This window comes from Sardina pilchardus, chromosome 1, assembly GCF_963854185.1.
Source record: "Sardina pilchardus chromosome 1, fSarPil1.1, whole genome shotgun sequence".
Taxonomy (NCBI): domain Eukaryota; kingdom Metazoa; phylum Chordata; class Actinopteri; order Clupeiformes; family Clupeidae; genus Sardina; species Sardina pilchardus.
Window position 1 is genome coordinate 48464393 of NC_084994.1, and position 12014 is coordinate 48476406.

Here is a 12014-nt window from a genome sequence, read left to right on the forward strand (position 1 = left end):
GAGTTCTCGCGTCATGATCCCGAGCACTATTTCTAACAACCCCTCAAGATCATTTTAGTGTTAATATGACATGATTTCGATAAACCGTCTAGAAGAAGTGTTTCGAAATAGATGATGTGCAAAATTCATAATCATAATCATAACTCAAATTCCTCTAAGATTCACTATGTAGTTTAAATGTGAAAGTTGTTCAGATTAATACAACACACATGCCTACCAAATTTGGTTCATTTCCATGCATGTATGCGTCAACCACAACAGACAACGCGCTAGGTAGCGCTATAGAGTCCCTGAGCCACGCCCTAGGCCAGAACTCTGTCGCTGAGTAGCGTTACCAATTCCACACATAGCTGAAATTTCAAGAGTTTTAGAGCATGCCAAGTTGGTGAAAATAAGGCAAAATGTGGCCCAGAAGAAATTTAATCTGAACAAAAAACAATAGGGCCTTGCACCTACGGTGCAGCCACTTCAGCAGTGGCCGCACCTCGGTGCTCGGGCCCTAAATATCCACAGACGGCTGTGAGCAACAGGTGTGGGGGCATAGACTTAAATCATGGGAAGGTGCCATCTCGCACCGGCTGACCCAGTTTAGTTGACAGCAATTTGACAGGTGGTATTGTTTTTATAGACGAGAGCTGTCATCACTATCTTGATTCGTAGCCTGCACTCATAACTGAGCTGATGTCCTAGGTTGCATTCCGCTCTGCAGGTTGCGTGCTGATTGGGGGCTGAGCTCATAACGGTGCAGTCAGACGCCTCCGTCCGCCAACGTATGCCTCATTTTGTCACATTTCCATAAACACTAACTGATTGGTTTGTCAGTGTTCGAAAATTTGCATACACGGAATTTCATTGGCTGGCGCTTGCGCGATCCGTCAAAAGTTGAACATTTCTCAACTTTTTAGCGGAGGCAACGTATCTCAGGCAACGCATCGGACCCACAATTCAGTGCGGCATGAAATGAAGTCCAGCCAATGTAAAGTGAATGGGAAAACAACGGACGAACGTTGGCCGACGCAAGCGTGTGACTGCCCCGTAACGTTGCGCTCCGCCTCCGCCGCCCCACATACGCCCAGCGCCGACATGAAAACTGCAGCCAGGAGTTGTTCTTCTCTGAAACATTTGACTGTTTGCTAGCTGCTGTAAGCGGTTTAAGTAGTGAAAGTGGACGCGGCAGTCTGATTGTCTAAGAACGATCAATGGTAAGCTGAACAGGTTGCATTGAATTGGTGTCTGAGAGTGCGCCCAGATAAGTTTTAGTCGTTTAACACAATTAACCACTTTACACTCAAATCGTTGTCTGTTTTCGTAAGCCTATGTCCGTCCGACTAAGCCCGTCCGACTGCAGTCATCATATCTTCGACACAAACTGTTGCAAATTTTCGTCTAATAAAACTTTCTCAAACAGCACAACTTACCCGCTCCTTTGTTTATGGTCAAGTCTACACTTCAGTCAATCCAGATTGTAGAGCACAGACTGTTTTGTATGTTCAGTCAGTCACACTGCCACCACATGGATAGGAGTGTTTCTACCAACGACAGGCCAACTTAGAGTGGACCTGGCTGAAAATATAGCCTATTTCAAACACAGCACTTTTACATTTCACACTTTCACTTTATCTCAAAAATGCACAAATTAAAATGTGTAAAAGATGCATTTTCGAATGCACTGAAATCTGTGTGTTAGGTGGCATTATTAGTTTAGTATGTTCAGAGATGTAGGCTACACCCATCATCAGTAGCTCAAATGCCAAAAGGCCAAAGGTGCGTTGAGTGGAACCAATATTTAAACCTATGGTTCAACAATATGTTGTTGTTTTTTTTGTCAAGGAGGAAAAAATTAATATGCAAGGTTCAACATTTCTTTTGCTGATTTATTTCAAATTCAGAAAGTAAAACAATTGGAATCCAATAGCTGAAACACCCAATGATTAATCTACATGATTAATCTACATAACATCCTATTCTCAATCAGACCATCCTATTCTCAATCAAAAGCCAATGAGGAAATAAAAGCATGACTCATAAAACCATCTGTTTTTGTCAGTACTCCTCAGCGAGACTTACAAAGTGGTATGATGTCTTTGCCCATAAAGATATAAACATGCTTATGCCTAGAGTCATAAATTTGGCTGCATGCCCTCGTTCACTTCTGCTTATTAGGCAATCTGACATTTCAAAGCTAGGTAGGGTGCAGTTAACCACATAAAATAGCAGTAGGCTATACTGGGAATAAAAGCGTTTTCTCCCCCACCACCTATAGCAGTTCGCCTGATTAGCATGCAGACCTTCTCAATTCACATGCATTTGCAGGCTAACTGGCAGTGGTAATAAATGTATGACTTTATTAATTAACTTTCTTTTTTGAAAATCCCAATCAATCAATCAATCAATCAATCAAGTCACACTCAATATTTCAAAATCATAAGTAACATGATACATGATGATAAAAGAATAAAACAATTTTCTCCCACACCATCTATCGGCAGTATAAAGAAAGTATGACTATTAACCTTCTATTTTGAAAATCCCAATCAATCAGTCAATCCCAATACCTTTATATGAATTCTTTTATCTGATGTCAGAGGAATTGTCTTGGTCCATTCTGAATCAGGATCACTTGCTCTCAAGATTATTGCTATGATTAGTTTGCTTTAAAGTGTAATTTGACAGTAACCATGATAGGAACACAGGGGCACGATAGACTGGTCGAGGAGACGCCTTTAACTAGTCAGTCGCTTCATCAGCCCGAGGCACTCTTTTAATCTTCATAGTAATGGCCTTTAGTGAGGCTGAAGACCATGTAGACCAATACACCCCAGATGTCCCTTTACCATTGTGATATTGCCATTGGTATTGGCCGTTTGTGTTGGCATTCAGGCACTTATGAAACCAAAATCCTCCCTTGACGTGACCGGCTGCACATTGACCCCAATAGGTATCCTGATCCCTATCAAAGGTGGAAAACATGTGCCCATTGTGTGCTTTCAGAGAATCACCTAAAAGAAGAATACATTTTGGATGTTAACTGTTAAAATGAAAGAATATGATGATCACGACAAGTACATATGAAGCACACAGTCTGTATAAACCAAACATTTACTGTGTGTTATGTGAGGGTTAATGGTCTTCGAAATGTCCCAATACAGAATCAGAAAAGACTTGTTCATGTCCTTGGGGGAGAAAAAGTGGTGAGATAAAAAATGAGACCACTCTTACCTGCACCGCCATTAATGAAGTCAACGATATGGAGTCTATACCCAGCCGATGCTGATTCTACACGGAAGGTGGGGTACAGAGCAAAGATTTTCGACCCAGCAAAGTCCTCCACATCCACTCTCAGTGAATACCAATTCCCATCCCCCTTTATTGTGAGGAGGTGCATGCTCTCCAGACCTATAACGACAGGTGCCACAAACAGGTGATGGAACAAATATACAACCAACAATAAAAGTAGTATCATGATTTTTTTGTGACGGGTTGTTAAGAGAAAGACTTGCCTTTTTGTTTACAATTTAGCTTATTTTGTGGCTACCTTCAAGAAATTGTCCCCTTAGAGTTACAAGGTTCTACACATTTACATTCTGTGGGGTGCTTCTTGGATTTTAGAACATTATATTTAATATATATAATATAGTTACGACTGTATGCGTTTCTTGTGTTTCGCGTTGTTCCCAGTACTGTTTGTCCCTGTTCCTCTTCCGTTCCCTCTATCTCTGCTCAGGTGCTCTGCTGGCAACGACCTTAATTGGCAGCACCTGACCTGCTGATTGACTGGGGGTTAAAGGCTCCAGGGTTCCTCAGAGAGAGGCTTCTAAGGCTGCGTTTAGACTGCAGATCGGATATGCTCAATTCCGATTTTGTGCTCATATCCGATTTTTTTGATTGCATGTTTACATCTACTTTCGCCAGTGACCCAAATCCGATCATGTGTGTTTACATTTGCCAGACACTTGAAATGGCCCGCATGCGCATGGGCTAAAAGTTTCTTGTAGGGGAGAACCAGCATAATCGTACTGTAACACTTTTTTATTTTCTCAGTTCAAACTAGCTTTACACAAAGACGATAGACTTGAGAGCAGTGAAACTTGACCAGAACAGAGTCATACATCTCTACTCCATGAAAGTTGAAACAGAATAAATATGTTGCAGTTTGTTAATAACTTAACTTAACAGTGACATGTACCTTTGTTCCAACCTACGCAGCCATAAAAAAGTGCGGTAGGCTACAGTTACAGTATAGCGTCATGGTTGTAACAGTGCTAAAAAATCGTGAATCCTATAACATATTTTAACACAAAACACTGCTGGCTTAAACAAAGAACATCTGTTTTCATATATAACCAACAAAAAAAGGTCCAAATGTATGACTGTTAAGCTAGTTGTATGAGTGATTAGCCATTGCAAACGGTATTATGCTAGCTCACAATAACCTTAGGCTTATTTTGGTCATATCGACTTGATAAAACCTGTTAATATAGTTGATGAACTGCTTATTTCTTACATGTCTGAAGCAATTGGTCCAACACTGATATTTGAAGTTGCTATGTTAACTTCCATTGGGTGTGATCGCGGCACATAAAAATAATCCATAACTCGCAATCATAATTGCTCGCACATGCGCGATAAAATCAGTTAATTTTGCCAGAGACGGGTGTTACAACTAACTCTTTTACTGTCTATGCAACTAACCCGCACAGGTCTAGGTCATGTTTTTTATTTTCATTTAATTGCATTTGCTGTGACTATATAGGCTACATCAAATGGCACTCATGTTAACTTAAAACAGATCGAGGGTCTGACGAAATGAATGACATGTAATTGAAGTCTACACATTAAAATTTCACGAAGCAAAGTTAAACAAACAGAACTGCAGTTGCAGTTTTAAAAATAGGTTAATAGCCTACAAATTGCGATGCTTGAATTTGGCACTTTTTTGCTTAATATCTCTGGTTGTAGGCTATTTACAGTAGACCATTCATATTTGGATGGCTATAGGCCTACGATTGTAGATAATTAGGTAGGCTACACATGTTTTATTCTCAATACATGGTCTACGGAAACGTAATAGTCTATCAAAGTATCAATAGGGCAACTTTTAACACGCTCCGCCAGCGCGCCCACTTGGAATTGTAACCTAACGTCACCAGGCGCAAAATTGTCACAGATTAATGACGTGTGAGACGCATTGCACTGGAATATCCGATTTGTCTGTTTAGACCAGGGGTCGGCAACCTTTGAGACCTCCAGTGCCAACTTCAAAATTTCTAGTCAATGAGTGTGCCACTATCAACAATAATGGTTAAAAAACACACACAAACAACGGGAATATACTTCTACAAATTTGGAATTTTATTTTACATTGAAAATGTGCTAATAGAATAAAATGTTAATTATTATTATTATTATTATTATTATTATTATTATTATTATTATTATAGCCATGCATAACAAACGAAACGGCCACAACATTTTATAGGCAACAGCAGGCCTATTTAACTGAACAGTGTGGGCTGAGGCTAAAATGGATCATAAGCTATATGTCTCAATTAAAAGGTATAATTATCTTGCCTACCAGTCAGTGTGATCCCTGTCCTTGCTTTTCTTGGCTGAGCTTTTTTTATCTGGGGTTTGTAGTTTGTCACTTAGTCAGTCTGAGATTTGTTTTTTGCTGATGCTGGTGGCGCGTGCCAGTGATTATGCCTCGGCGTGCCAGCAGTGGCACCCGTGCCATAGGTTGCCTACCCCTGGTTTAGACTGTAGACACATGCACACAAATCCGATCCATATCTGATTTAAAACCACATACGAAAAGGGCCTGTATCCGATCTGAGGAGATCGGAATTCATGTGTTTTTTTTCTGTTTACACTGTCGTGGCACAGATCGGATACGTGCCACATGAGAGCAAAAAATCGGATTTGGGTCACTTCAAACTGGCAGTCTAAACGCAGCCTAAATGACACAGGCTTAATCAAAAGGATCTAGGATCCTTTTGTTTTGTTTTGTTTTGTTTTGTTTTGTTTTGTTTATCTTTAACATGAACATTTCCTATTAAACAGACCAAGATAGTATGCCAAGTCCCTTTGCACACTCCTGTACAGTTGGTGGCGGTGTGCACCAACTGTAATCCGCCAATAAACTAAAGAAGAAGAAGAAGAGAGGCTTTTTGCATGGGGACTGCTGACTGTCTTGTTGCCTCTCAGACTGGGATTTTGTCTTGTTAGTTTGATTTGGACTTGGTTATGTCTCTATTTAGTGTCTTGTAAATGTATTCCTTAATGTTAATAAATCCCACTGGTTGGGTCATTTTAAAAAGGCATTCTTGTTTTGTTAAGATTTTGGGTCAATGGGTTATTGTTCACCCCAAAAGGGCCATTTTTATAGTGGGGTGTAACAATATATATCAGAGCAAGAACGCAGATAGAAGCTTTTAATTCTTGCATTTAATTAATTAAATGCAAGGGGACTCAACAGTACCTTGCATTTAAGTAATTAATTCTCTCACAGATGGATTGCAAGGTTCCTCCTGACATTTCTGTCAAAACAGAGTTGTTCACATATTTTTTTACTTTCTTTGGGGTGCTTCCTCAAGTGACGTGGGTTTTAGAACATATTTTTTGAAAAAAAGTACTTCAAAAACTTTGGAGCTCAATATCTCAGAGCTAGAACGGAGATAGAAGCTTCTAAGTCTAAGGGGACTCAATTGTACCTTGCATTTAATTGATTAATTCTCTTACAATTAGATTGTATAGTTTGTATGTTTATAGTTGATTGCAGACTTCTTACCCAGCCAGTACTCTCCATCCTTGTATCCAAAGCCCTCTGAATACTGTGCATAGGTTCTGTCAAAATTCACACTCCCATCCATTCTCCTCAGGATCACCTGATGCAAAGGTGTCAAAGTAAGGTCACGATGACACCATGTCAAACATTACATTTTCATTTTAAATAAGTCAGAGTAATGTTTTAGGTGTATGTGGTGCGTTCATACTGTAAGTCTGTGCCATAAACCTCATGCAGGCCAAAGTTACATTGTGCATGTCTGTGCAGTTGGCCCATATTGTGTCATTATGCCCAAATCTATACTTATGAGTCAGCCACATCCACTCACTGTCCAATGGCCTTCTTCCATGTTCTCATTCTCAGGGCAGCTCATTTCACAGTACACCTCCACAGCTGAGTCCTCTCCTTCAGGGTAGATGGTGTAGACGCCACTGTGAATCGATCCGTTTTTGAAGACATCTTCACAGTCGATTGGCAGGCCCTCGTCATCTATGTGAGGGTGAGACTGCGCCAGCAGGGGCAGGAGCAGGAGCAGAGCAACAGAGCAGTAGAGCTGCCAGGGAAGAGGGAAGGCAGGCAGGCATCGCGCTGTTAACCCATTTAATCACACATTTTTTTCAGACATGAAAATGATCAGAATCATGTATCTTGAAAATTCATACACTTTCGTGTTTAATGGCACAGAAGCAACATTTGATTTTTTGGTGGTGAGTAGCCTCCGATTTCTCTAAAGGTCATTGTTTCTGGTGCCTGTGTTTGAGAACTCCAATGAAGTGCTCTTGAAGGCTACTTTGTTTGTTTGTTGTTTGTTTATTGTTTTGCAAACAGCTTGATTGGTGATTGGCCACAGTGGGAAATCCCCTGCCTATACCACAAGAAACACACCTCTCCTGCATGTACTGTATCAGACGTGAAATATAAGCCTCTGATAATAAATATTTTATACTAAAAGTAAAAACTCGGAGCAGCACAGATGCACTATTATAGCTGGATTTTAATTAAGGTGCACAAAAGGGACTAACTGAGGAAGATGCATGAAGCATCGAAACGTTAGTGCCTTTTAGGCACCTTAATTAAAATCCAGCTAAAAGTGCATCTTGTGCTTTTCCAAGTTTTTACTTTTAGTATATCATCTACACGGTTCCTTCTCTCGTCTGATGCACCAGATGTAATGCTGCAGAAGTGCAGTGGATCTACTCTTTTTAGAAATAAATATTTAATATTCTTAAGTTGTTTATATATGTTTTATACTCAACCAAAAATGCATTTCAGCTGTAACTCACCATAATGATGTCCAGTCTGGTACCCATGAAGATCAACAGGTCTTCTGTGCCTTGTATATTATCTCTTGGAGATGTACTGTCAAAGATGTCAATCACAAATCTCGTCTGAACATCTGTGGATGGCCAGTGGTGCCAGGTTCATCTCTCTGGTCCTTGCACTCACCAGTTCTTATTTATAAGGCACATCAAAGAAGTGGGGGTTGAGGATTTAGCATAGGACCTGTAGAACATGTTTCGTCACATTCATCTCTTCAATCACTTTTCCAGTAACAGGAAGTAATTTGATTCCTGGAATTAGAAGCATATATAATAGCAAAAAAAAAAAAAAAAAAAAAAATTCATGTCATGTCAACAAAATTATATACATGTACCAGTTGAATTACTCTTTCAGATCAGCAACAACACACTGATGTGCTTTACACAAAAGACACTTAAGTACTTTGTACACACTGATGTACTTAGCAAAAAACTCTTAAGTACTTTGAATTGTAATTTACTCATACAGGCCTCTGTGTAAAATTGTTAGAGTAATGAACAAAACATAATGACTTCAGAAAAACTTTGTCATAGAAATATGAAATGATCATTGCAAACATTGTGTTCTAGGGCATGGGAGACAAGAAAACCACAAACAGTTGTTATTGTTAAAGAAGAACACTCGCTTAGCAAAAAATAATATATGCAACCATTGAATAAGAAACCGACCTAGGAAATCAGTGGAGTGTACAGGCTGAGCCGGGGACTTCTACCTGTAACACTCTCCTCTGATCGGAGCAGGCAACTGAAAAGTCTTGTGTGCTTCTTGTGTGCTTCTTGTATTAATAATATAAGGGATTTTCCCTGACACTTTATAGCTTATTTCAGAAGTTCTCAGCTTTTTCTGGGCTAAATCACACCAAAGGTTAAACCAAAACGCCAAGGCACACAGACACTGATTATGATGAATGTCACAAACATTATTATTATTTATTATTATTTAATTAAGGTATTATTAACAGTTGACTGTTGTTTCTCATGCCCATCTTTTTTCTATATACAAACAGAGTTCATGAGCTGAGCACAAAAGAAAGGTAAGTTATTTTGTGATTCACAAGTTGGGAAAGGTTATCTAATTTTGTTGCGCGACAAGGGAAATAGGGCTGCCAAAGTTGTGATTGGTCGTTAGATAGGATTTTTCCTCTCTCCTCGGTTTTCTGATTGCAATTAAAGAAATGAGAGCTTTGGGATGCAGTCTGGATGTCTCATTCTCAGAGAGAGGAGTAAATAAAAAAAATACCATCAACCTAGAAAGGTTGCGGAAGAGCATCATAGGCGCCAGAATGGTGCCAGTCCAACGCAGAACTGAACAACAGAATCATGAAGTTCCTGTCAGAAACTTGATGCAGTTATTTAGAGGGAGTGAACTTCTCTCCACTGTGGAATGTAGAAGATAGGGAGGGATACATTCCAACACACCTGACACCTTACCAGCTATGCCATTGGCATTGTTTATCTTTGATGTATCTGAAATATGTTTTTCTGTTAAGGATTGCCAGAGAAATAAGGACTGGTTGCCTTTTTTGGTGCTCTTTGCTCTGTGAACTTGTTAGTCTTGACTGGGATAAAAATAATTGTATTTACTTAATTTTAATATGTACATTGTTCATGAGATGTCTAGAATTGCAACATTCTCTTTCAGTTTATAAAAATGATTGATGCTGTGATTACCAAATTTGATCAAGTATTCAAATAAATAGTTTAAATTAAGCCTATGAAATATTGAATGTCATTTCAACGTGTTATAGATGCAGGAATGTGTTGAGTAGGTTGAGTTGAGTTCAGATTGAGTTTTGTAACATCATTGCCAGGGGCCAAAACCGATGCGTCTACAGTATTCTAAATAATGATCAGACAGACGAGTTTGCAGCACAGCGCACATCTGTAGTGTTACAGGTAAATGCCTTCAACCGAACTAAAATGCCCGTACAAAGCCCTCGTGTCCATTCAGGTGAGGACCACTGTTACAGGTAAATGCCTGTACAACGCTAGGTGCACTAGTTACAGCCAGGTGAGATTTAGCAAAATCAACATAAAAAGAACCTGAGCCTACCACATAACAGACAGGGGACTGGGGACTCATATCATATTAGATGCGTATGTCTTTGATGGTTTTGCAAATCTAATTGGTTTAAATCAAGTCATGCATCAGGACATACAGTATACATATTATTTCAAAGCTTTTTGTATTATGATGTAGAGGATGACCGCGTTAATGAACTGGCTCTACACCCTTTGGCGCACTTGGATATATTTCCCCAGCCTCTGAACAGAACATTAACAGCGTCAGGCCTTGTTTTACACCTTGAACCTTAACGCCACTCGCTGTATCATGCCGACAATCTCAGTTGAGTTCAGATTGAGTTTTGTAACATCATTGCCAGGGGCCCAAACCGGTGCGCCTACAGTATTCTAAATATGATCAGACAGACGAGTTTGATGTTTTTATCATTAAATAATCAATTGTTATGAAATGTCATTATACTACAATAAATAGGCTACTGCCAGAGGATGAGAGTGCTGCGGAAATGTAGGCTTTAAGTGCTAATCATGGTGGGTTGGAGTGGAAGAGGGGGAGAAAGAGAGGTCAAGATGGATAAAGGAAAGTGTTTGTGAAGTGCATGTTCGGTGTGTTAGGAGACGTGGTACAGTATAGCCTTTCCTTGGAAGAGTTGGGTCTTCAAGGGCTTCTTGAACATAGAATTCATAAGTTCAGTGCAAAAAATATGAGTTCTGGTTCGGTAACGGTTCACAATTTTTATTGACGGAATGTTGTTGCCTCGAGTATATAGGCTACGCTTTACCAGAGTTATAGTAGCCAACGGAGTTATTAAACGGAGGGCATGCCAACAAGGCCATCTGTCAGGCATGGTTACGTAAGTGTAACTAGATAACTCCGGACTGCTAACTTCAAGTTGGAAGTGTAACAACTTCCACTCTTTGGAGTCGATTTAAATCCGTCACTGTGTGATTGTCGCGGAGCTGTGCGCAAAATGTCTTCTCAAGTATACGATTGCATTGTGATCGGAGCTGGGATCCAGGGGTCTTGTACAGCGTACTACCACGCGAAGAATAACAAGAAAACGCTCCTTCTCGAACAGGTCGGTGCCCTCACATAGCCTTTACTTTCATGCTGCACCTCCAGCATGTAAATGTCCTGCACGCCTGACTTACAAACTGCTAAACTTGTTTAATATCATGCGCTGAAAGTTAGCGATTCTCTGACAAAGTACTACGTTTTCAGTGTTTTAATAGGCTAGTTTTGGCGGAATTGTTTGCTGTTCATATGCGGGAAATGCAATGTTTGCAATATATTTAACATGGGGAAAAATGCATTGCACTATAGGCTGCTATACTTTACTGCACTTCACTTTATAAATAATATTTTGGATATGAAAATATTATTGAACTGTAGGCTGTACTTCACAAAAACTGCAGTCTTGTGCCCTATCACTGATTTTGAGACATTGAAGTTTACTCAATGTCACTTCAAAAATGTTGAGTGAAAGACATTCAGAACTGTGTATATTTAGCTGCAACCAACCTTATGCATAAAGTGTAATTTCTTCCTGCTCTTTAAGTTCCTCCTGCCTCACTCTCGTGGAAGTTCCCATGGCCAGACGCGTATCATCCGGAAGGCCTATCCGCAGGACTTCTATGCCCGGATGATGGAGGAGTCTTACAAACTGTGGGCTGAGCTGGAGAAAGAGGCAGGTGTGAAACTGTACAGGTGGGTGTGATGCTTCTGATTTGCGGAATAAAACAGTCAAACATTATTACAGTTGACAGATTTTCAGACAAGAGCTGCCCAGAACTGCTCTCATAGAAGTGCAATAAGTTGTATTCTGTCTAGGAGCCTTACATGTTTTATAAAATGTAAATTTTTAAAAGATGTAAAAGTACAAGATATA

General features: G+C 39.8%; 2 protein-coding genes across 3 annotated transcripts in view; one reads left to right on the top strand and one right to left on the bottom strand.

Moving 5' to 3' along the window:
- Positions 1–1853: 1853 nt before the first annotated feature.
- LOC134094207 (microfibril-associated glycoprotein 4-like) lies at positions 1854–8202 on the bottom strand. Its single transcript, XM_062547646.1, has 5 exons — positions 8068–8202; positions 7113–7337; positions 6788–6884; positions 3220–3396; positions 1854–2999 (listed from the first exon to the last, which is right to left on the bottom strand). Exons 1-5 carry the CDS (start codon positions 8092–8094, stop codon positions 2728–2730), a joined length of 798 nt encoding a protein of 265 aa, XP_062403630.1. The 5' UTR covers positions 8095–8202; the 3' UTR covers positions 1854–2727.
- A 2732-nt stretch (positions 8203–10934) lies between these two features.
- LOC134094196 (peroxisomal sarcosine oxidase-like) overlaps positions 10935–12014 on the top strand; it is a 284404-nt gene continuing 283324 nt past the window's right edge. For both annotated transcript variants that reach the window (XR_009940430.1, XM_062547630.1), the window contains exons 1-2: positions 10935–11204; positions 11685–11833. Coding sequence is in view for 1 of the 2 variants with exons in the window: in XM_062547630.1 (XP_062403614.1) it covers positions 11097–11204; positions 11685–11833 (257 nt within the window). In the remaining variant the exon portion in view is untranslated. The remainder of the gene's footprint in view (positions 11205–11684; positions 11834–12014) is intronic.